The following is a 23,844-nucleotide window of genomic DNA, read 5'->3' as shown; positions in this document are numbered from 1 at the left end:
TTGGTCTGGCTCCAGGCTCTCTCTCTAGCGAGCGTCTCGATGCATGGCATGTCGTTCCCATGCCCACGCACGAATTAACCTCCTCTGCATTGTATACATTACTCTATTCAGATCCAGGTTCGTCCCTTGACAGGGTATAACGCATTAAGTTTGGGGCAAAGTTGCTCCCTGGAACCCCATTATTACAGTATCCGTCTGGCCCTGACGGCCCTGCGCCAGAATCCAGCATCTGCCGTAGTAAAACAAACACCGCGTTGCGCCGAGTCGCTGTGCTGTAGAATGCCAAAGATTTTGTCGAAAAAATATGTAGGGTCGAAAATTAAAGTTGGGGTTTCGGGCATTATGTTCGTAAACTCCCATCAACGGTGGAAGGGTTGTGGGATCAAGTCGTCCAGAAGATATTAAGACCGTGTTGCTGAATCGAATCGATTACCGCCCAACAACCACCTCGCTCAGTTCCACATCGCGGGGTCGATTTTGGCCCTCCCAGGAATGTCCGTTTTCGTCCAGATCCATGAGCATGTGGGGGAGGGCCTCCTCTGACAAGGTTGGGCTCAAGGTTCCGCTGCTGGAGCTGTAGCTAGAGGCACTCGCTACAGTCCAACCATCGCTAGAGTCGGCCCGTGGGCGTCCCAGCAGGCCAAGGCCGAAGTACTCGCCGTATTCCTCGTCCGTAATCGTGTTGCGGTCGCCGTACTCGACGTACTCGTACTCCCAGCGGGTAATCTTGTCCTCCTGGTGTCGGGGCAACCATCGCGCCTTTGCCACGTAGAAGAAGGAGGCAGCAATGAGACCACCGCAGACCAGGTCGATCGCGTAGTGGTGGCTGAGGTACATAGTGGCCCACCAGACCCAGCCAGCGTAGAGGATGAAGTAGGTGCGGAACTGGGGGAAGCAGTGAGTCATGAAGAGGGCTTCGAGAACTGCATTGGCAGCATGAAGCGAGGGGAAAGCGCCAAAGGGCACGGGCGCAGAGCTGAAGTTGGTTGTGTACAGATCAATGCCGAAAATTGCGTCAATGCGAGCAAGTCCGGCGGGAGATCCAGGCATGCCGTACGCAGCAGGCTCAAGGCCATGCTCGTTCTCATACCAAGGAGGCGTGCAGGGGAAGACGAGCTGGATAGTGACACCAAGAATGCTCATCCAGCCGAAAGTGCGCGCGAAAACAGGGGTGGTGCCAGGAGCGCCAAAGATCCAGAGAATCAGGGCGCAGACGGCAGGAGCACCGAAATGGCACAAGCCATAGGGAACCCAGGCGAGGATATCGAGAACCGGGTGTTGGTGGGCGGAGAGAATGCTGGAAAGGTTGGCGCCATAGAGGACGTTCTCGAGGGCGGGCAGCACTCGGACCCAGATGTGAGGTCGAACCTCATAGGGGATAAAGCTGGGAGAAATGAGCATGCGAGAAGGCCGAGAAGCTGCGGAGCGTAAACTTACCGGCTACAAAAGAAATACAGAAGCCAAATCCAGATCATTGACGACGGGAGGAAGAACTGGCGAGTGGCAGGCATGAGTACAAGCCAGACACTTCCGACCACGGCCAAGAGCTTGACGCCAGGGGCTGGAGGAGCGATCCAGAGGCAGAAAAGTGCGAGGAGCACGAGGAAGACATATTGAAGGTCTGAAGTTGCCCACTTGTGCTTCTGGAAATCGCGGACACCATCCCAGGCATTGAATGAGGTCTTGAGACCAGTGATCTCCTCGTTGCCAGGTCCGGATTTTGACTTGGTGCGGCGACGGCCGATGCGGTATCTTTGAGGGACCGCCGTGTTCATGAAGGGCAAATTAATATGGTCAGGCCAAAGAAGCTGCAGCTTCGGCTTGCCAGAGAGGGTGGGAAAGTCGTTCATTGTGACCGTCGGGTGGTGATGCTGGTCGAGGGGGTAACGACGAGGCCGGATAGGCGACAGTGATTGTTGAAGCGCAGGGGGTTTGGTCGAGGAAGAATCTCGTAACTCGTAGTCGGTGTCCCAATATGAATACCCAAAAACTACCTCATATCCAAGTTGACCAATCCACACAAACACTCATTCAACGACCGTCGGAATCGTCGGGGTGGTCGTCTGCAGCGATGGTTGTCGAAGCGCTGGCGAAGGGAGAGAGGGAGATAGCACGCGACAGGACGCCACACAGGAAGATGTGAGGCAAAGTACCTGAAGCCGTGAAGAGAGAAGGAGGAGGAGGGATGCTTAACAAGGTACGAAGGTAAGACGAAACCAAGCCGAGGATCGAGAGAGCAAAGGGAGGGAGGAAAAGGGAACAGAAGGAGAGGAGACGGGTGTAATATGAGCAAGTGGAGGAGTGGAGGAGAGAGGGATCGAGAAATGATGACGAGTTGCAGGAAGCGTGGTGCAGCAGGGACTGCGGCCGGGTGCTTTGCAGCGCTCGCAGCGCTGTGCCGACCAAAGTCTACAGTTGACCTCTTACACGCGCACCCACTGAAGGGACGAAACGACAGGGCCTTGTCCAGTGGGCGCTACTGGAATTAGCTTCGCAACAAAGGGGCCCGCAACAGCAGCAAGATTTTTTCTTCCTCTTTGCACTCGGGCACTCGTGCAGGCAGCGGACGCCGGATGCTGCGGGATCAGAGTCAAAGTTACAAGGGCCCCGGGTACCGTCAAGCCAACAAGCCCCAGCGGGGCCCCTGTCGATGGGGGACCAGGGTGGACTGGAAATTGCACTGGGGCCGGCGCCTAAGCCTGTTTTGCGCCGTCGTGAGCCTTCTCTGACGCTCTCTGGTTGCCCCGGGAGCCAATCAGGCGACGCGCCTCGACCAAGTCGCGTGTGCGCGAGCCGACCAGACCAGAAGCTGCTGACACAGCAGAGCAGAGCAGAGCGGACAGCACACGGCCGGGCACCGCGGAGGAACGGGGTTTACGGCAGCCCGAACGACGGCGTATTACCGTAATTTCCTGGCAGTGTGCGCCAAGATCCATTGGCGGCTCATGTCGCGTGAGTGAGGGTTCCCTTGCTAACTAACGCTGACTGGATTGCGACGACATCGCGTGCGCCCAGGCGAGGCAGTGTGCGATACGTACACACGTTTTTCCCCCAGCCGCAAAAGCTGGAAATTGGATATGGCCATCTGGAACAATCATTGATTGATTGATTACGGAAGGCTCAGATGAGAAAGCGGCGTGGCTCCTGTCTGGTCTGGTTCGGCAAGCACGGCCACCGTCATGTGGAGTGGATGAGGACGGGAGGCAGCCCACCCTTTTCCCACGATCTCGCACATCATCCATCCTTGGCGGGCTGCCGGGCAACCTGAAGAGCCGTTAACGACGGGTACCTCGGCGACGCAAACGAGCAAGGCCTGGGGGCATGTCACCCCTGTTTGAATCATGGTAGATGATGCTCACTCTCAGCGACTGCATGCAGACATCCATGAACAGCACGTCGGAGCCTGCCAAGACCCACGACCCCGAGAGCGCCGATTCGATGCTGAGAGTGTGAGATTGGAGGGGGATTCGCCGACGTGGACACTCGCACAGCACAGCCAGCTCAACCGTTTTGCTACAGTACAGCCCATTCCATGGGGTCCGTTAGGGAGCCCTGGAGACACTGGCTCTTGGCTCAGTAACTGCACTACACAGCCGGCTGCGCGTACTGTGACAGTCGATGAAAGGACAGCTGTGACGACAAGACGAGACGAGATAACCCCCGGCACGATGGGTCGAGCGATTGCCTTTCTTTCGCTTTCATCGATGAAGCAGCCGTGTCTCTCCGACCCACTCCTTTCGCTCCTCTCATTGTTTCTCGGGCGTCCTCGATGAGCCTCCTCCATTACCCCATGACTGTGGCTGATTTCAGTATAAACGTCACCATCAGAAACGGTCGACAGTTTACTGTCTTAGCTGGCTGCACAGCCTCTGGGGCCTTGGCGGTCGGGTCATTGTGAATCGTCATGACTGTGGCACAGCGACCTGGAACCGCGCACTGCGTAGATTTGACTGACCAAGTCGCCAATCAGCTTCACACGGGAGCCAGGCGAGCCCTGGAGCTCAGCAGGCAGGGTCTGGAGAATGAGATGGGGTTGCAAGAAAATGACGATCACCCCGGCTCAATCTAACATCACAAGAGGACTGCGGGTACAGCATATCCTGACTGATGAGCATTGGGCAGGCATCTCGGCAAGCGACATGTGCTGGCAGTCAGTCAATGCCCTGCCCAGCAGGGCTAATACGGCATACGGGCAATACGCGGAGCTGGGCGGAGATGCCCATCGACATCCATTGGCAAACCCGCTGAGGTCATGACAATTCTCTTTTCTGCAGAGTTGATCAGATCCAAGGCCCCGTGACCATCGAGACAGGGCTTCTACGCTGCAATGCTTCCACTTGTGCATCTGGTATCTCATGCTTTGGATCATTCGCCCTTTGTTCAATGCACGGCCTCTCCGCTTGCGTCGGGCTGAACAGGACCCCTCGGTCGGAGAGTTTCTGATGAAGGGTCTTCTTCGACCTTTGGCGGCCGAGCTACGGTGCATTCCGCCGGGTGGATGATGCAGACGATGATGCCGCCCAGGCCCAGACGAAGAGCTAGGGAACAAGCAAGCATGGGAGCTCCACTGGCAAAGTTTCACAGGCGCAGGCCGAGATGGACAACGGTGCCATTGGAGGCAGAGACAAGGATCAGCTTCTCGGCGCGAGGAGCTGGGGCCACTGCATCTTTTTTTCGCACCAAGTCGCATTTACAGAGCGAGCAAGCGAATGGCGAGGTCAGCGGTACTTGTGGTCGAAGTACCTTGTCTCTCCGTCTTTCTCGGGCCAAACATGTGGAATGCTTTCCGTGGCTGCCGTGGCTTTCAAGCTCTCTCACACTTTGACCTCCACACCCACACGTCTGGTCGCTCAACACCACCACAGCCCTGAAGCTCGGCTCCATGATGCCCTCCAATGTACCTCGTCCGCGGAGGCAGACGGGAGAGGTACTTGATGATCGCTGATCCTAGCTGCATGTCTGGTCGGCAGCGGCGCACCCTGCATGGCGTTGGCGTTCGACCATCAAACATCACCAGCCTCTTCCCAGCAGAACAGCACAGTAGCACAGTCAGCTGCAACCAATCTGCCACGGGTGTGCTCACCTCTCACCCCAAGCAACCCATCCATTAACTTCCAGCCCATCGACCGTGTTGGCCAATATCACCACTTGTCTGCTGAAACGGCATCAAATCGTGCCAAACCAATCAATCATGTGCCCATGTTCCCTACCCCTAACCGGTTGGAGCAGTGATGGACTCGAGTCTCGACTCAGCCCTGTGCCTCCTCTCCCTGCAAAGCAAATCATGAACATTTATCACATACGACCAGAGCGAGGTCGCTTGATGGATGATGCGCGTAACGGTTTGATGGTTCGGGCTTTTTGGCATCATCCAGACCCTCGTCCCTTTCGCCGTCCCCTTCACTCTCCCACGCGAGTAGCCACCCTCGCCAATCCGTCACTCAGGAGACACGGACGAACCAGGATATGTAGCAAGCAAGCAACCCCACGAAACCTCGGTCACCCATGGGTCGAAGCCTCGCTCGGTCTCGGTCTCGTCGTCGCTCAAGGGCTCGCCATTGCTACATTGATAATCGCCCCGGCTCGTCCGGATGCAGCGGAGGAATTGATTCTGCAGAGTCAGTCAGCAGCACTCGCATCAGCAGCAGAAGCGACCGTTGAGCCTCTGCCATTGAGAGCGGCAGGCTAGCTGACCTAGCTCCTCTTTAGTACCTTTAAGCCCCATCCTCATCGGACGGTGACGTCGCTTCCGTCCGCCCTACCTACAGTAGGGCTTGCAGCCGGTGCTTTGCACACTCCGAGCCCGACTCCCACGGGGTTTTGGGGTGCGCCGCTTGCTGGATGGAGGCTCTTGAGACGGCCGCTCGGTATCCCAGCCATGGGCTGCGGACAGGCTCTCCCATATGCGAAGCGCGGATTCCATCTAGTGCGAGGGATCCGAGGGTGGAGCGCCTCTAACATCGGGATTCGGGGGACGGACAGCTAGCTGCAAGGCCAGCAGCGGAAGACCAGGGGTTGCTGAGATTAAGAGGAGGGCCAGCACCCAGGCTCCCGCGACATGGATGCGAAACTTGTCCAGCTCCCTGGAAGGAGAGAGAGCGAAGAGAGACCTGGGAGAGAGCATGGTCCCTTGCGTGGTCTTGATGACGGATTGGATGCGTTGGTCGACAGGCTGACGTTCCTCCTGCAATCTCTAACAGGTCGGCGGCCAACGAACGAGGCCCGTCACCGCCCATGCCAGACGTTTTGACGTGTCGTGATGCGCGGCTTCGCAGCATTTGAACCAGTTTGCTGGTCCTGGCCTAGGGGATCAGCCAAGGGGACCCTACCTGCGCACGAGACACCCATCACCTTGAGGCGCTAGTCCTCTTGGCCCCATTTCACACATTCAGGCGACCTGACGATCTCATGGAGACGATAAGATGAAGGGCGGATTGATCCTTTCAGCCCGATCCCCCGGGATCGCGCGACTGGGCACAACTGTGAAATAGGGTTGATTTCCTTGGAGATTACCGTCTTGCCACTCATTAACTGGCGGACAATAGTGAAAGGAGGACACGGAGAGTGAGATGGACTATCAGGAGACAGGGCCAGCCCCTGCTCGAGTCTCGATAAACGGCAGTCAACCTGGCACCGCCGTGTCTTTGCGTGATATCACACTCGGCATTTGTCGAGCCTAACGACGCGGCGCGGCGCTTGAGCTTGGCCCCTCGTTTCGATTCAACGACGTGCGTTGCAGGTTCAGTGAATTATACAGTAGTTCAGGCCGCCATCTCTGGCCGGTTCGAACGGTCGGTCACTGGCGGCCAGCATTTCCATGTTTCGACGACACCGTCATGCTCGCCGCGCTTCTCATTGGGGAGAGGAGGTTCCAGACCGCTAACGTGTGAACCCATCGCCAAATGCACAATGACTGCAGCGAGCGTCCTCTGCACCAATGTCTGCTGGGTGCCTCCCTCCCTGCACCCAAGATATGGATCAAGGACGCCAGCTGCCCAATGGACGCACATGGTGTTGAGAGCTCTGCCGGGACGTCCCATCGGTGACTGGTGGTTGGTCTAGCTGCAGTCCGGGTGCCCTCGTGAGCTACGACAGCAACACCAAGACGTATGTATGCATGATCACTCGAGGATTCCAAGGAAAGCCTGGCTTTGTGATGCGCAGGAGGCGAGGCGGTCAGTGCAACGGCTTATGGCAAGCGAGCGAGCCGCGGTTGATGCTATGCTCATGCTGCTGATGCTGCCGTCAGCTTTTCTCTCTGCCTGTCTCGTCTCGTCTCCTTCGCCCGAGCCAGGGTAATTAAACGCAAATTTCATTTGCATTTCGCCGCCAACGACGAACGTGTCGAGTTCCCACAACGGCCTGCAATCATTGTGAAACCTGCGTCGAATTCCCCACTTGGGACCACGCTGATTTGTTCTTTGCTTCTTCCTCTTTCTCTCTCTCGGCCGATTTTTTTATCACTCATTCGTTTTAGTCTCTAGTTCGAGACCTACCAATCGAAGACGGGCCAGCATAAAAAAAAAATCTCTTCACAAAGATTTTTGAGGCGAAAGGCCGTTGGTCCGTGTTCGGTACTGCTCGGCCGGGACTTGTCGGCGTGGGATGTACGTGCACACGGAGTTTTTCTAGACTCGTCTCGGCGGCGAGTGTGGGACGATGCTAGATGCAGGCATTGCCGGTGATCTCCTGATGTTTTCAACCTCGAATGCCGTTCGCCGGTTCTTCCGACAAGTCCGCAAACGGACTTAAAAAGTGATGAGTTGCGAGTTTTCGAGCCTCGGCTAGTGGACTCAATCACAGTAAATGACTCTCTGGTGATTTTTTTTACTTTGACAGGCTGCCCTCGGCCAATAATGGATCGAGTCGAGAAGAACACGAGTTACCCTTAAGAGTTGCACCTTGAACCCTTTTTTGTTCCCCCTTTGTCGACTTGGCCTCGTGTCGGCCACGTGGGTGGAGATGCTCCCGGCTTTTCCTGCTGCACGACATACACCTTGCTTGCCTTGCTTTCCGCCATCCGCTGTCATTGAAGGGAAAGAAAAAAGGTTGATATGATTCCCGTCTCTCGGTGGTACTCGCGGTTGTCCTAGTGATTGCTGTATCTGTGACAACTATGAGTATGCAGTATGAGGTTGGAGTGATGTTGTACAGGAGACACTCTTCTCAGGTGCACGTTACACCATCGTCTACAGTCTACTGAACCTCGAACAAGGTTGTCTCTTCCTTGACCTGTGCATAGAGTCCGAACTCTGAAGAGATAAAGGCCCGTCTCTATGATCACCAGCCCCCACAGTTCACTCAGAGATACCGCAACCAGCCGCGATCGCCGTTGATTATCGCTGCATGAACTACGGCGTGGATCTCTATTAGCTCTATCCTGTTTGGCTGATGATGCTGGCTGAGCCGCCGACTAAGCTTACACAGGCGCGGCTTGATCCCGTGAAACTCTATGTGAAGATGTGTGTGGTTCCCAAGGTGTCATCTGCTGCAGAACCTTTCCCCAGCCATCAACATCCCTTTAAAAGCTTCGCCAACCTCTGTAAGCTTAAGCTATGATTACATACTGTGCCGAAACCTTGAGACGGACGTTGCTATCGGCGTTATCAGGTTGGCTGGCTGGGCCAAACTGTGTCCTACAGGGTGGCTTGGGGGTTCGAGAAGCTTTAGGTGACCTGCATCGAGTGGGAGATTGGAATGGCGTTTTGAGGGGTGGGAGGATGGACGCCATCGTTTGAGCCACGGGTCAGAAACTGACGTGGCGGGTGAGGCTTGGAGGTGGTGATCGTTACATTGATGTGATGATGTTGATGGTTGGTCTTGGTGGTTGGGTTGTTGAGATCGTTTGGAGAAGAAGTGCATAGGATGGCAAGAGGCTGGTCTATATTATCTCATCCTAATGACGGCACCAGCGAATGTACGTGTCACCTAGATATGTTAGGTGGTATTGTTTATGAAGTTCAACTTTGAATTGTTGGGATTGAGAAGGTTATTTCGAGCCTCTAGGGTGGCATCATGGCTCTCAGACCTGAACGCCGACCACCTACTTAACCAGGCAACGAAGGGGACAAACGTTAGAATTGGCTGGCAACATATCACAGTTCACGGGGCCTTTCAGGTTATGTTATGTGATTGTATTCTGACATTGATTGGTACACATCGTAATATCTACACCCCATCCTCTCTCTCCGACCTCGTCTACCTGCCCAATCTCGCCCTCCGATGATGGCCTCAACCCAAAAATTCCACCACGAGATGCAGGCCAGATGAATTATCCGTCGAGATCCCCTTCTCCCCTCCTGCCTCCTGCTAAAATCGACTTTTTATGCGCTCCATCCGCTCGCGACCAAGAAAAAAATCACCACCAACGCCATGCCGCCAAATTCGAGAGACCAATGTCATGGGTCTCGTCGCGGTATCAAAGCTCCGGGATCGTAGCATGCCCTATGAGAAAGAAAATCGCCCGATCTCTTCGTTGGCATCCAACTCTGAATACAGCCTCTAACCACCACCACCACCAGGCAATGATCGTAGGCTTGTGACACCAAACGTCCCGAACGGTGCTCTCACCTAGACGATGAGGGGACACATCAGGCGTGCCTGTCACTCATGTTCCAGTGAGCATAATGCCTGCTGCTGTGTTCTGGAACCACGCCAGGAAGACACTTAGAATTGTCTCTTCTGACCGGTGCCGTTGCCATTACCCTGCCAAGCACTGTTCTTGACCCTAGAGACCTACTCCGAGGCGATCTTTGGCGCGGGTACAGGAGTCACCTTTCTGCCGTTGGGGGTGGCAGCAGACTTCTTGCTCTCCTTGCGCTTCTTAGCTCGCTTCTCCTCCTTGACCTGGCTGGGTGAGGTGGCTCGGGCGGGAGAAGAGTGAGGAATTGAGGGGATAGGTACGGCAGACTGGCGAGGGGTAGGGACAGGAGTTTCCTTTCTGGCACTAGGAGGGACAGCTTCAGCCTTGGCCTTCTTGGACTTCTTGCCGGTGCCAACTGCGGGAGAGGCGGTGGCCTTGGGGGTTGGGGTGCCCGTCACCTGGCTCGAGGGGAAGACTGGAGGAAGTACGGGAGTCTGCTTCTTGCCGGCCGTAGAGGCGGGCTCAGAGCCCAGGTCGGGGCTGCCGGTGCGTGTCGTCTTTTGCTTCTTGGACTTGTTGATGGCCGACTTGGACTCCTCCTTGAGCTGCTCCGTAACAGCAAGAGCATCGTCCTCAGAGGCAGTGTGCTTCCGCTTGCCCTTGCGGTTGACTTCAGGGGTCGCTGCCTCGGCGGTCAGGGAGCTGGCGGGCTCAGCAACACTCTCGCCTCGCTTCTTCTGCTTCTTGGCCTTGGTAGAGGTCGAAACATCCGGGGTATCCTGCGCAGCCGTCTCCTTGGACTTGCGCTTCTTGTCCTTCTTGGGTGTCTTGGTGGACAGAGTGGGAGCCTCAGTCATCTCGACATCCTCCTCTCCAGCCTCATCATCCCCAATGGTGCCCATAGGTTCGTTGACGCCAATAGGCTGGTATCGAGCCTTCAGACCGGAGGGCTGTGCGCGAGGGGTGCGCTTGGCAGCAGGTCCAACAGTACTGTTGGCGCCGAGCTGTGTGATCTTCTTGACCTGCATGACTTGGTCGACCTGCTTGGAAGCTGCTCCATATATGTTAGGAATCGAATCATATGGAGAGTCAGTGAACAGTGAGCTTACAGGAACGGTATTGAGCGCCATCGGACGAGGGAATCAAGATCTGAATGTTGCCCTTGGGAGCTATGCTTTCGAACGAAACACCATACTCCTCGCCGTCGTGGGAGAAGACGCTGTTACCCGACTGCGACTGGTTCATGGGGATCTCGAGGTTCTGAACGACCGAAATGGGAACGTTGGAAGGGACGGTGAAGTACCAGAACTGCTTGCCCTCGAGGTTGGCCTGGGTGCAGATCTCGGCAACGTCCTGGCCGCTCGCACCGTCGTCGCCCTTTCGGAGGACAAAGTCGGGAGCGATGAAGTTGGGAACGGCGGCCCGGCTCTGGACCTGGCGGTCTTCGATATGCATCGACTCGTCAACCATCTCGTCGTCCGAATCCTCGGCTTCGCTAGAGGATGAGCTGTCCGACTCGGGAGCGGCAGTTTTCTTCGCAGGCTTGGCAGCTTGCTCGTCGTCGTCGTCTTCGCTCTCACTGTCGCTGGTATCGCTAGAGCTTGTAGAGGTGGCGGGAGCGGCGACCTTGCCGTTGACGGTAGGCTTGGCTTTGGCGTTGGGTTCGGCCTCGCTCTCAGACTCGCTGGACTCCTCGCTGCTAGACTCGGCGGCTGCCTTGGCGATCGCATCGGGCTTTGCCTCCTCGGCCTCGCTTTCACTCTCGCTTTCCGACTCGGAGGAGCTGGATGTGGTGTCTGAGGCCTTGGCGGCGCCGTTTGTCTTTGCCTTGTCCTCAGCTTCGTCCGACTCGGATTCACTGCTGGAATCGCTGGAAGACTTGGGCTCGGGCTTCACAGGAGCGGCCTTCTTTGTAGCGGTTGCGCTCTTCTTCGACGCGTTTCGCTCATCGTCGCTATCGGCGATCTCGTCATCCTTGCTGCGGCGACGGGAAGGGGTAGAAGCAGGCTTCTTGGTGGCAGAGGGTGCGGTCAGCTTGCGCAAGAAATCGGCTTGGGTGTCTTCGCCGTCACTGCTGTCGCTGTCACTGTCGCTAGAACCCTCCTCTTCGTCGTCGTCATTGTTTGAGAAGATGTTGTTGGGCTCGAAGGACTTGGACTCCTTCTTGATGGCCGCGGCGCGGGTGGCAGGACGTCGATTGTACTGTGCCTCTGCAGAGAGGCCCTTCTTTGTGTTCTCGATGTGCTTGCTAAGCGAGTGTATCTTGAAGGGTTCCTTGGGCGCCATCTTTGGCGAGGTTTTGGGGGAGGATGCTCGCGAAAGAGGGTTCAATTGGTGAGAAGAGAGGTTGGTCGAGGTGAGGATGATGCCGGCGACGAAATTTTGGGAGAGAGAGATGCGCTAGTGGGGCATCCACTTCGAGACGCGACCAGGTCGTGTAAAATTTTGGTGCTTATCGATAAGACTTTTTTGGTCTCTGATTCACTGTCAACCACCTCCAGCCACAGGCTTCGACCATGGCATCTTAGAATACAAGATATGGCAAGCTGCCACACAATGATCATCGGTATATACAATTTAGTCCCATCTCTTTCAGTGTGATGATATTAAGCGAGAGTTCTCTTTATACTGCACGCCGATAACATCTCCATCATGTCATCTCACAAGAAGCGGAGGATTGATGGTATTGAGACACCCAAGCGTAGGTCAACCTTGTCGTTGAATAATCACTCGTTATTTAAACATGAGCTGACATTATTCAGCTATGAGTGCTATAAGTGCTCTCGCCGCTCGTCGTCGTGAAGCAACCTCAACTCCTCCAGCTACACAGAAAACCCCAGAGGCCAACGACGACGATAAGCCAATCGTCACCACCACCAACTATTTCAGCCCCCTTCAGAGAAGCGACAGCCAAAATGGATCTTCGTCAACTCCTAAGAAGAGTGTTTCGAAACCCTCGCGCCAACAAAGAGGTACTGACTCGCCTGTTACTCATCCCAAAGCCACTGCGCTGGCAAGGTACACTATCCGCCATTCTTCATCGCCAACATCACTCATCCATTATCCAGCAATACTCCGGGCACTGCGACCCCTGAATCCACCGGATCTCCTCAACGAGTGATCCAGTACTCGTCTTTTCGCCTGTCGAAACAGAACCACCGGACCAAGTCTGGGGGCGTGATAGACCTGCGGCTCCCTAACAGCGAGGTGTGTGCTCTATTCGCGTGTCGAGAGACTGAAGCTAATACCGGCAGCGGTTTATGGTGATTGGGAGCTTCGGAGCCCGCGTTGTTCAAGGTGAAGTGACCTTGGCCGGGGCCACTCTGCGTCCCTCAGAGATAATCGAATGGGTTCACGCTCCTCATTGCCATGCTATTCCGGTGTTGAGGACTGCGGAGAATACGAGATTGGAGCTTCATCCAGATCCAAACGCGCGAAGTCTACGCCAACTTGGTCGCATCTCTCCTCTGTTCAGGAGAATTTGGAACGAACCCGCCCAGACAGATCCGGGGAAGAAGAGTTCAAGAGAAGCCACTTTCCAGATTGTGAGTTATTACTCAGTCTTTAAAAATGCTCTAGCTGACAGATATATCCAAGATATGTACCTCGGAAGATGCACCTAAGAAGTGTATACTCCAGGATCTGGTCTCCCCTCCCGCATGGAACAAGAAGCTAGCTTCTTTGCTATCAACAAGTCGCAAAAACCCCTCTCTGTCAACGTTGGTATGCGGCCCAAAGTCGTCAGGGAAATCCACATTTTCTCGACTCTTTGTGAATCGACTGGTAACCGACCGGCCCCCAAGTCATGCTCCGAAGAGGGTTGTGGTTCTCGACCTGGACCCAGGGCAACCGGAATATGCACCAGCAGGGACCCTGTCACTTGTTGTAGTTACAAGGCCGAACTTGGGTACACCTTTCACACATCCAGGTGCCAATACTCCCGCTTTTAATATTCGACGCTGTCATTCTATGGCCTCTGTCACCCCTGCTTCGGACCCAGACCTTTACTTGGCATGTGCCATGGACTTATTCGATACCTACCGCAAGGACTTGGCCGACTTGCCGCTTGTCATCAATACTCCTGGATGGATTCTGGGAACGGGATTAGATCTACTATCAGAACTGATCGAAAGAACGAACCCAGAGGAAGTGTTATACATGTCAGAGGAAGGCCCTTCGGAGACAGTTGACGCCTTACGGGCTGCTACTAAGACAACATTCACAGAACTTCCCTCGCAGCAGTCTGAGTTCACTTCTAGAACGGCCGCACATTTGCGAGCGATGCAGACGATGTCTTATTTCCATCTCCAAGAAGTGGCTACAAGCTCACTAGAAGGATCAAAACCAACCACATCAACAAAATGGAACCCGTCGCCTCTCTCTTGCAAGCCTCCCTTGCTTGTTAAGTATTCACCACCAACGCGCGGAATCCTAGGCTTTTTATCTTACGACTACCAATGTCCCCCGGAACTGTTGGCAGATACAGTGAATGGCTTGGTTTTGGCGGCGGTGGAGATTGAAGATGCCAAGGCTTTCTCTGAATTTGCGCCAAAAAGCTCATCAAAAGAGATCAGTTCCAGTAACATGGAAGTTGATGTCGGTGGCCCTGTGCCGCTCATCTCTACGACACTCGAAGGCCTCCCGTTTATACCCAATTACAATGATGCCGCGTTAGATCCCCGGCACTCTCGGACCATTGGACTAGTCCTCCTACGGGGTATTGATACCAAGTCAAATACCCTTCAACTGATCACTCCTATTCCTTTAGAGGAGTTCAAGCGTGCCAGGTCACAAGGAAGGCACATAATCCTGCTTCACGGCAAATTCGATGCCCCAAGCTGGGCATACACCGAAGACCTCTATGAGAAAGCGGGCACGGATGAGGGAAGCAATGATGTGCTTGAAGTCACAGATGAAGACACAGAAGACGACGACTCGGATGCTGAGCCGGAAGAGGCAGCGAAAGTCAGTGACTTGACAGAAGTCCCCTGGGTGGAGATTCTGAAAGGGAGCGATAAACGGCCTGTTGGGTCTCGAGTATGGAGGGTAAGAAGGGACCTTGGTCGCAACAACACTGGAGACTAGTCCCATCAACAACACGCTTGCTGAGAGATGGGCGATGTTGAAGGTCGCAGCCGTTGAGGGTGGGCCCGCCAGCGCAGACTTGAGAAGCGTGGTGGGGACTCATCGGAAAATTAAATACCATGTGGCTAACTCGGCAGTGAGGAATAACGATAATTTGGCTTGGAATCATTGGCTGGGACGTGTAATGTCTGCGTGAACAAGTCTTGTCTGGACCCGTAGTTTCTTGGACATGCGGGATATCCCCCACCACCATTTTGGCGATCACCGTTGGGATCGACAACAAGAGAATGCGATGTTGAAGAGATGGGAAAGGAAACATGGGTGTTGGATAGGTAGTTGCGACAATGGCACTAGTGATTGCTGGAAAACCCTTCACCGACTATGCTTGTCCAATGCAAGATGTTGATCAGTACAACCCTCGCTCTGAACCAAGGATTAAAGAGACCGGCTGAGAGGACACAGGGTTTCACAAAGCAGTTATCCTCTTAGGTAGGCTTATGCACAAATGGGCTGGTTCTGACAGGACAAGACCACGGAGATGCAGCCCACTGACCTGATGGCAAGGACTAGCATGATATATATGAGCCGTCACTTTGGCTGCGGCTGATACATGCGCCAGCAAGAGGACGCAGGGCTAACTGTTGCGCTGAATGATCAGCCGTCTTATAGTAGCGTGGCGCATGTCGCAGATAAACGTCCAATCCGGGATTGCTTTTGATTCTTTGCCCAGCTCTAACAAGTCCCAAGCAAAGGACCCTTGGCCATCGACTTGGCTCGAGTTGTGGATGCCAATCAAGAGACTGGCGCGGTTGGCGGCGCTGTGGCGGTTACACTGGGGACGCGGGAACTAGCTAAAATCAGGCCATTTGATGCATTCTAGACTCGTAGAAGGTGCCATTGTCTAGATACATACAACGAACAATGAATGTCATTCGCGATTCCGCCATTGTTCGAGATGAGCCATTTCCCCATCTCACACTCTTGGATTGTCTTTGGTCTACCGCGTAGTACCCTTGATAGTTAGCCACCCATCGGTTGGGTTACATCCAATGCTAGCCCAGGGCCACTCCGCTGACACGCTCAGTCGCCTTGCCATCCATGGATGGATGGATGGACATCAAGGGAAGGGAGACACAGACACGCGGGAACCGGCTGCATGCTCGCCCCGCTTCCCAAATTATGGCCTGACCCGATATTTGTCGGGGTTCTGGGTGTTCTTTCGGGCCATTCTGTCAGGATTCTGAGCGCTGAGGGCTGCGAGAGATCGAGATGTGGTGCGTTTGCTGCGAGCCTTGTGGTTCTTAACTACAGGAAGCCCGCACCATCTTGTAAAGAGGTGAGCTGAGGTGGTTTCCCTTTGCTCCCACAGCATACCCGACGGCAGGCACCTACGAAGCCTCGTCCTTTCAATTGGAAGGAGCCTCACTCTATTTCCAACTCGAGTCAAGTCGACTCGGGCAACGATCTTCGACTCTCGTCTTCTCCATTTGTTCTCTCTCCTCGTCGCCCCCAACAAATGAATGGTTCGATTCTCCACCAAACGCCCCCATATGTGTCGCCAATCGAAAATGGTCATCTGCATGCGCCCTCTTGTTTGGGGGACGGCAACTTGAATATCCAAATGTACTGTACACTTCCCTTGCGTACAGTACCTTGACTTAGACGTCCAATGTTTGCGCCGACAGAGAGCCTCGTTCAGGCCCGACTGACCGGTGCCATGCCTCGCGCAGGCTGACGACAGAGTAAGACCGCCGTCATGTACCGTCTGAGACCACGGCGCCTAGGAACCGCAGCAGCCCAGCCCGGCTGCATCATCAAGGAGACGGGGTGCAAAAATCTTCAGGTCCCCAGCCTCCGATAGGGTAACCCTCCATGGCTTCGAAGCCGGCGATCCACGAAGTCTTCGGGGGGACGGCTTGTGCCGCCGAAGAAGCTGGACTGACTATCGTGCTGTACGAAACCCGCCATGTCACGCAATAATCTACAGGCGCAGCAACCGCTACACAGCGATAGCCGGAAGTCTGTACTTGTACAGCCGTCCTGGCCTCGAGTCTACACAATGTTGTGCGAGTCTGCGGCGCAGCGGCATCCCGTTACCCAATGGCAGTCCTTCTCGACAAGGTCTCGAGTCTTGACGAACTGAAAACCCGTACCAGAAAAAGCAATATCGAGAGCTTGCCTCGAGGCGGAGAGCATGAACACCATTTGGCAACAACCCTGACTCCTTCCTTTGGAGGTGCTCAGCCACGTGTGATAGCGTCCCTCCCAACCGAGGCCACCGCAACGGCGCGTCGTTACTTGACATTAGCTTCACCCTCGAGACCAGACATCATCCATGTTCGAGCGTGGAACGGTTCCACCATGATGACGTCCAGGAGCACTTGGCTTCCTAAAGGCGGCAAACTGGTCTACTGGCCACGGAGAGGCGACCCAGATCACTGGCTGGGCACGTTGTTGGGACATCTCCTATAGGACTGGACGACAGAGACGTGCATGGCGGTTGGTGGGTAGCATTCCCCGCCCGGTCCAAAGCTGCAACAACATGGATAGTGGGATGAGAAGGACCTTCGAAAGGAGCAGTTGGAACGATGGCCTGGCCGATCATTGAGCCCAAGCGAGTCCGAGCGATCAACAGCTGTGTATAGGATACGACGTCTATTCCTTTCTTGGGGAATGCATCTTTACGGCCACGAGGACGGTCGAAAGAGACAAGAGGAGCCTCGGCGGAAGTGATTGGCATGCTCAAGACTGTAGCGGGGCAGGGTCGACAGTTGGGAGAGAGAGGGGCTCAGGGCTGAGGGTTGAAGAAGCCGGAACGAGAGAAACGAGAGACATTGGTGGATCTGTGCAACAAAACGACATGACGGAGCAGGAGCAGGAGATGGATGGATGTGTGGATGTGTGCGAGGCGAGGGATCTTCCCCTTCAGCCCTTGTTCAGGGTCATTCCCCGGAATCGATGAAGGTGACGGCTCAAGGTCTGTGTATCGTGGCCAAGCAGCGAGGTTGCCACAATCCCAGTCAGTCAGCGTTTGGAGGCGGTAATGTTTGCTTCGCCAACAAACAAGTTGAACAATTACACGTTGTTATGAATAATGCTGACCAACTGACTTGGGTTTCCCGAGGCTTGGCTCTATCACGCTGGTCAAGCGGGACTCGACGGGAAGGCCCGTTAACTCCGGCGACGAGTTGGAGAAGGAGTTCCTGAGATAAACCGAGGCTGAATTGGCGTCCTCACCATGGAACAGACAGGGCATGATCCCTCTTGCAGTCTCACTCGCTTGGCCGCCTCTCTCGCTTATCTCCTTGGATCTCATCTCATCTCAAGCCCTTCGGACTCAATCAACATGGGCCAACTCAAAGCAACGCAACGCTCCGCAACGCCCGCGGCAAGAGATTAGCATCCCCAAAACGATGCATCTCTTTCCCGTGTGCCACCCACCTGATTGATCTGCAGGCGGGTGGATGCATTTTAACAACGGTCGACTAGCGTTTCTTTCTCCACCCCGACCCCATCACCAGCTTATTTGCCTTGACTGCCCAGTCACCCAGTCCCTGGTGGCCATATCGCTTTTTGTGCGGCAGGCCAGATGTTCTGGTCGCCTTAATTCCTCCCACGGCGCTTTCTCCGCATCCTATCAGTTCGCCCCCGTCGTCACTTGGCCATTCTAAACTTGACTTCACTTTGTTCCCGCCCAAGTCGGCCCAGACTATCGACTTGTGGCCAGCCAGTCTACGATTTGCATTATGGGAGACGACGGTCAAAAGGAGAATAGCCACCGATCGGCCTGCACAGAGTGTGCTCGCCGCAAGCAAAAAGTAACCGCCCTCATCTCCCCCTTCCCATTCGATCATCCCCATGCCTTCGGCATTGTCTTTTTGAGCACGTTTCCGTCTAGAATCTCTAACCATTGGCCTAGTGCAACCGTGAATGGCCCTGCAACCATTGTCAGAAGCGCAAGGTTGCCGACAAATGTCGCTTCAAGGACGCCAACCAGCCTGCGGCCGAAAAGGCTGCCTCGGAGAACCTCAGGAAGCGTCGACTTAACAATGATGCCAGCACCGAGTTAGAGGAATTCGATATTGATGATACCGATAGTGATGGTATCGATGCCTTGGGCTACATGCCGGCTCATGTGCTTTTTGGCCTCACAGCGCAGGACGAGGTAAGCCCCCCCGTTGTCCTTGAGCTTCGGTCTGCCCGCTGACGCGCCCCGTCACCCCAAGACTATCAAAGCATCATCTCGAGAGTTTGTCAAGGACCCAAAGATCTTTCCGCAGTTGGAGCGGGCGCTGCAGGTCATCCCCCCTAGACCGTACACCGGTAAGCACCACCTCGCAACCTCCATCGAGTTTCCATCCCTGACGCGACTTGAGACATCCTTGTCCAGAACTTCCTTAACAATGTCAATTTCCACTACTACATCATCTACCCGCCCTCCTTCTTAGAGCAGTATCAGCAATGGTGGATTGCCCGTGGCGACAACCGCCCTCTCAGCGTCCAGTGGACCGCCCTCCTCCTCATGGTCTGCGCATGCGCCTCGCAGTACACCGACATTGACCTACAGAGGAAGCTCGAAGTTGACCTTGGTGATACCATCCAGAGACTGACGGAGCAGTACCATGAAGCTGCTCGTGAGCTGGGGAGCACCATCCCCATTGGCTACAGCCACCTTACCAACGTCCAGCAGCTCCTACACTCGTGCTACTGGTTCAAGTCTGAGGCTCGTTTTGTCGAGTGCTGGCATGTCTTGAACTCGGCTATTCGAGAAGCCCAGGAACTCTGTACGTGTTGAAGTTGCCTAGCACGTTCACCAGCCATCAGCTAATGATGTTTCCAGCTATTCACCAAGAATCAAAGTCTGATCCGGTCCCGGAGTTTGAGCTGGAGATTCGACGAAGAGTCTGGTGCGTTATGGATACGTGGGATTGGTAAGTGGAACGACTCCTATCTTGCTCTGTTTTATAGGATGGAAACTCATCTTTCCAAGGCAAATCTCGGCTCTTCTCGGTAGACCCATGATCATTGACCGAGCCGACTGCGAAGTTGGCCTTCCTAACCTTGGCCTGGAGGGTATGCAGCATTCGCCCCTGACGCACATGAAGATGCAGTCAAGCTTGATCCGGCAGCTGTTTGGTCGATTTGGCCTAACCAAGAACGTTGTTGCTCCTGCAGATGTGCAGGAATACCAGGGCATTATCGAGGCATGGATCAAGGATTTCCCTCCCCCCTTCAATGTCCACAATCCGGACAAGGCTCTGGATGCATCGTGCCCATGGATTATCTTGCATCGCCACTACCTTCGGACTATGGCATTCTCCATGCTGCTTGACCCTATCCGAGCCTTCCTCGCTCGACCATTCACCATTCGTTCATCCGAGGCTGAACTTCAGATCCGCAGCGACGGTATCGACTACTGCCTAGAGCTCATGGTGTCCCTGCGTGGATTCTTTGACCACGTGTACCCCCGTGACGCCAAGTTCCACTTCGTCTTGTTTTGCATCTTTGATACGTCGACCGTTCTGTGCTCGGCAGTCCTTCACGATGAGCACCATACTCTTCCACGACGGGACGATGTCTTCAAGGCCATAGACGAGGCGCACGCCATGCTGCAGCGTCTGCGTATGGTGACCAAGTCGGCAAAGACATCGTATGGTATCCTGACTCGCATCGTGCAGCGTCTGCCCCGAACGGTGGTGACTCCAAAGGTGGCTACAGGCAGCCCTTCGAACAAGAAGGCCCGCTTTGCCGATGCTGATGCACCATCCCAAACGGGCTCTCACCAGAGCGGCTCCCCTCCACTGATCTCCCCGCCTACGACGAGTATTACAGCACCCATTACGCCGGCGACAGCCCCTTCGTCCGCTGGTGCTCCTTCCCTACCCAGCTTGCCCACTGCTGGTAGCGGCGAAATCTCATCTGAAGCTTACGCCGCCCCGGCCTCGGCCCCCTATATCGAATGGCAGCCGCAGATGGTTGCGCAAGACCCAACCAACTTCACCACCACTCAACTGCCTCCTTCGGATGCGGTTTTTGCCAACATCTCGGACGAGGAGCTTGGAGAGCTGGCCAGCCTCTGGAACTACCAGTCTCTTGATTTTAGCTTCATCAACCCATAACTCTCTAGTTTCAGGCGCGGGTTCTGGATAACGATTGGGATACAAAAGAACAATGACAAAGAAAAAAAGCTTGAGGGGATGTGACCATGGTTTGGATATTTCTTGTGCTTTGGACCAGGACCTGACGATGGACTGTCATTCAGACGCGCCATCGCCCACTCTTGCATAAAGTTGGCATCACCAGCGAAGGCTGTTGATCAGGCAGTTGTGAGGTTTCTATGCTGTGGGTTGTGTGGCTAGGCCGATGCTGCTAAGCGACTGGCTATGGCTGGAATCGAGTGCCTTGGAGGGTAGACGAGCAGTCGGGCGGGATCTTAACACGCCCCTAATGCTGATGCACAGCACAGCCAAACACACAAGAGATGGACATGGGGCGGATGGATGCACATTTGAATATTGGTGCTGGATGATTATGAGCAACGCAACGAACAGCCACGAGTTATGAGTCTATTAGGACAGGGTCTATTAGGACAGCGGGCGTTGGCATTGGGGAGAAAAGGACATGTATGTTAGTTAATGTTGAGAAAGGCCCTCGAGGGACCGAAAATGTGATATTTGTCCCTTTGGCATCTGGCGTTGGGTATCGAGGTATGGATGAAGTAGATTGCCACCTGCTGATCTGTGGAGAGTGACCTTTACTGACTTGGGGCGGTCTCTACATCCCCGGTCGACAGGCCGACCACGTATCATCCATCATGGGATGCCTGCAGCATGAGACACGTCGAGCTGCAGAAATGGACAATGCCTCTCATTACATCCGTCTTTTTCTTCTATCTAGCCATATGCAGCATCTATACCCAGTCATATAACATAATATACGCATTCCAACATGAACATTAATACCTAAATCAAAAAGCCTTGACCAACCTGGGCGTTTCATAAACCATAAATTATCCAACAAAAGGGGGAATTTGTGAGAAATGACATGGGGTTGTAGCGTGTCGGTCAGCCATGTGTGAGTTCAGCCCTGGCGCCTGAGGCTGGATCAAGCCATGCAGCCGCATTGGCCAAGAATTCATGGATGACAGGTTTGTGCATGATGCGGCGGAGACATGTGCGCAATCGAGCACCATTCGCAGAGTGTCGAAGAGGTGCCAAGGTACTCCGTACAGGCAGCAGGGCGAGAGCATGATGGCGAGGCCGTCGACAATCGATCGTGGCAAGGTCGTATAGAACTCGAGAGCCAACCATTAGCTGGCAAGGGTCATCCTCAAGGATCGACCCGTAGGTTTGGCGCGAGGCTTGACTCTGATGGATCCGGCCGAGGATGCATCGGGTGGCGGGAGGCTGCTGTGATTGGCCATGTGCGACAACCGGCAGAGAGTGATAAATACCCAGCGCCCCCTCCCCTTTAGTTGAGTTTGTCCCTCATCATTCATCTCATCCCTTGTCCATTTCGATTCGACATGATCGCATCGAGACGACTTCATTATGAGGATGGCACCGTGAAGATTCATGCCCAGGCCCTCGTCGCTCGACTTTCTCCCCCCTGCCATCATCATGAGGCTTCTCCAATCTCGTTTGGCGACCGTTGATTCCCTGCCACACTCCTGAAGCTCATGTAGCAGATTTGGCTACAACGACATCGACGACGATTCGCGCCTAGGACAAAGAGCCACTGGTCTCTCGTCCTGCTTTGACCAAGACAAACCCATGAATCCTTGAGTTTGATCCCTGGCATATGAGGAGCCATTGAGTGGCTTCATCCCACCCGACACGCTCATCTCATTCATCCTGCCCACCCCTCTCCCCTCTCTCCTATCTCTATTCGTTTTGACGGCACAAGGAAATTTTCTTTGAAAACAAGCCATGCGAAAGAAGCCAGACAGTGATAAAGCCTCCCGGTCTCTCTTAACAAGAAAAAAAAAAGCGAAAACAAAAGCGAGAAAATCGAGGACACATGCTTGATGCAGACGTGGTATCATACCACGAAGAATGCTAGGCCATCATCTTCGTCCATCATGCCGCGTCATGTCTTGGCTCTCGTCTTCCGCTCAACGGAACCTCGGCCTAGAAGCTGAGACGAGAGCCTTCGGATGCCCGAAGACAAAGGTTCAAACATGCTATACCAAATCCAGACCGCAAGAAAAAGACAAGGGAGCGCACGAAAGAAATAAACGCAAGAGAAGCCGACCTACCATGTTTGAGAAGCGAAGAGGGGACCGGCCCAATTCAGTCGACGTTGAAGTCAAAGTCGACACCCACCAACTACCTCTATTACCACAAAGGCATTTGGCCATGAGGACGGCAGTTGCGAGGGCAGGACAGGCCTGATTTCTCACTGTTGTTAGCGGGGACGATATATGCCGACACAAGAGAATGAGCTGACGAACCAGGCTACTGAACCCGCGAATCGACCTGGGTACCATCGCCCTGACCAGCTGGCGGTTGGTATGCGGCCATATCTATCTCGAGATCTTCAAGGTCTGCCTCAGCTTGACCATCACCGATACCGGCGCCGGGATCTTCGCCGCGGGCATGGATACGAGCAAAGACGTTGTCGTGAGAGTACGCAGCCGCCCGGGCCTTCGACTCGTCTCGTGATTCTGCTGGACGAGCATTTCCTGCCATGCTACAAGTACCATGCTTGTTAGCAATCTGCATGATTCTGATCACAACCCAACGACCCATCGAACGAACCATCGCCGATTGAACGAGACGACTTACGTTGCGGCCGAGCCCTGTTGGACGTTGACAGATGACATATTGCTTGTACGATGATTGTCCAAGGACTTCAATATGGAGTGTCGACCACGAGAATGTAGTGAAGGAGGTGGTAAGCAGCGTCGTAGCCAACCTGTCGGCGGCGGTGGGGGAGTCGGTGGTTGAGGGATAGGAAGAGAAGGAGGAGATCCTGGACGGCGTGGTGACGGCGGCGGCAGCAGTAGCGGCAGCCGGTGAGGAGTGGTTGATGGGAGTGGACGATGTAGGTAGGTCGGAGAGGAGGGAGGCGGGGGAGAAGCTGAAGCACAAGAGGAGGATTAAGAAGAGGATGAGGGCAAGGACCTCCTTGGTACGATGGCGAAGGCGGAACCAGACGCAATGACGACGCAGCCT

General features: G+C 54.6%; 4 protein-coding genes across 4 annotated transcripts; 1 reads left to right on the top strand and 3 right to left on the bottom strand.

Moving 5' to 3' along the window:
- Positions 1-429: 429 nt before the first annotated feature.
- On the bottom strand, positions 430-1,850 carry LRP88_08550 (phosphatase PAP2 family protein; the record flags this gene model as incomplete). Its single annotated transcript, XM_083245053.1, has 2 exons — positions 430-1,384; positions 1,438-1,850. The coding sequence occupies 2 exons, from the start codon at positions 1,848-1,850 to the stop codon at positions 430-432; spliced, it is 1,368 nt and encodes a 455-aa protein (XP_083099547.1).
- A 7,885-nt stretch (positions 1,851-9,735) lies between these two features.
- Positions 9,736-11,869, bottom strand: LRP88_08549 (DNA-directed RNA polymerase I subunit RPA34.5-domain-containing protein; the record flags this gene model as incomplete). The annotated part of the gene is made up of 2 exons (XM_083245052.1): positions 9,736-10,634; positions 10,693-11,869. 2 exons carry the CDS (start codon positions 11,867-11,869, stop codon positions 9,736-9,738), a joined length of 2,076 nt encoding a protein of 691 aa, XP_083099546.1.
- A 6,545-nt stretch (positions 11,870-18,414) lies between these two features.
- LRP88_08548 (transcription factor domain-containing protein) lies at positions 18,415-20,787 on the top strand (the record flags this gene model as incomplete). The annotated part of the gene is made up of 6 exons (XM_083245051.1): positions 18,415-18,486; positions 18,588-18,833; positions 18,895-18,991; positions 19,045-19,452; positions 19,509-19,599; positions 19,659-20,787. 6 exons carry the CDS (start codon positions 18,415-18,417, stop codon positions 20,785-20,787), a joined length of 2,043 nt encoding a protein of 680 aa, XP_083099545.1.
- Positions 20,788-23,124: 2,337 nt separating this feature from the next.
- On the bottom strand, positions 23,125-23,492 carry LRP88_08547 (uncharacterized protein; the record flags this gene model as incomplete). The annotated part of the gene is made up of 2 exons (XM_083245050.1): positions 23,125-23,359; positions 23,455-23,492. The coding sequence occupies 2 exons, from the start codon at positions 23,490-23,492 to the stop codon at positions 23,125-23,127; spliced, it is 273 nt and encodes a 90-aa protein (XP_083099544.1).
- Between the last annotated feature and the right edge of the window lie 352 nt (positions 23,493-23,844).

Source organism: Fusarium phalaenopsidis (assembly GCF_050370095.1).
Source record: "Fusarium phalaenopsidis strain FUZ10S chromosome Unknown contig_32302, whole genome shotgun sequence".
Classification (NCBI taxonomy): domain Eukaryota; kingdom Fungi; phylum Ascomycota; class Sordariomycetes; order Hypocreales; family Nectriaceae; genus Fusarium; species Fusarium phalaenopsidis.
This window is presented reverse-complemented; position numbering and strand designations above follow the sequence as displayed.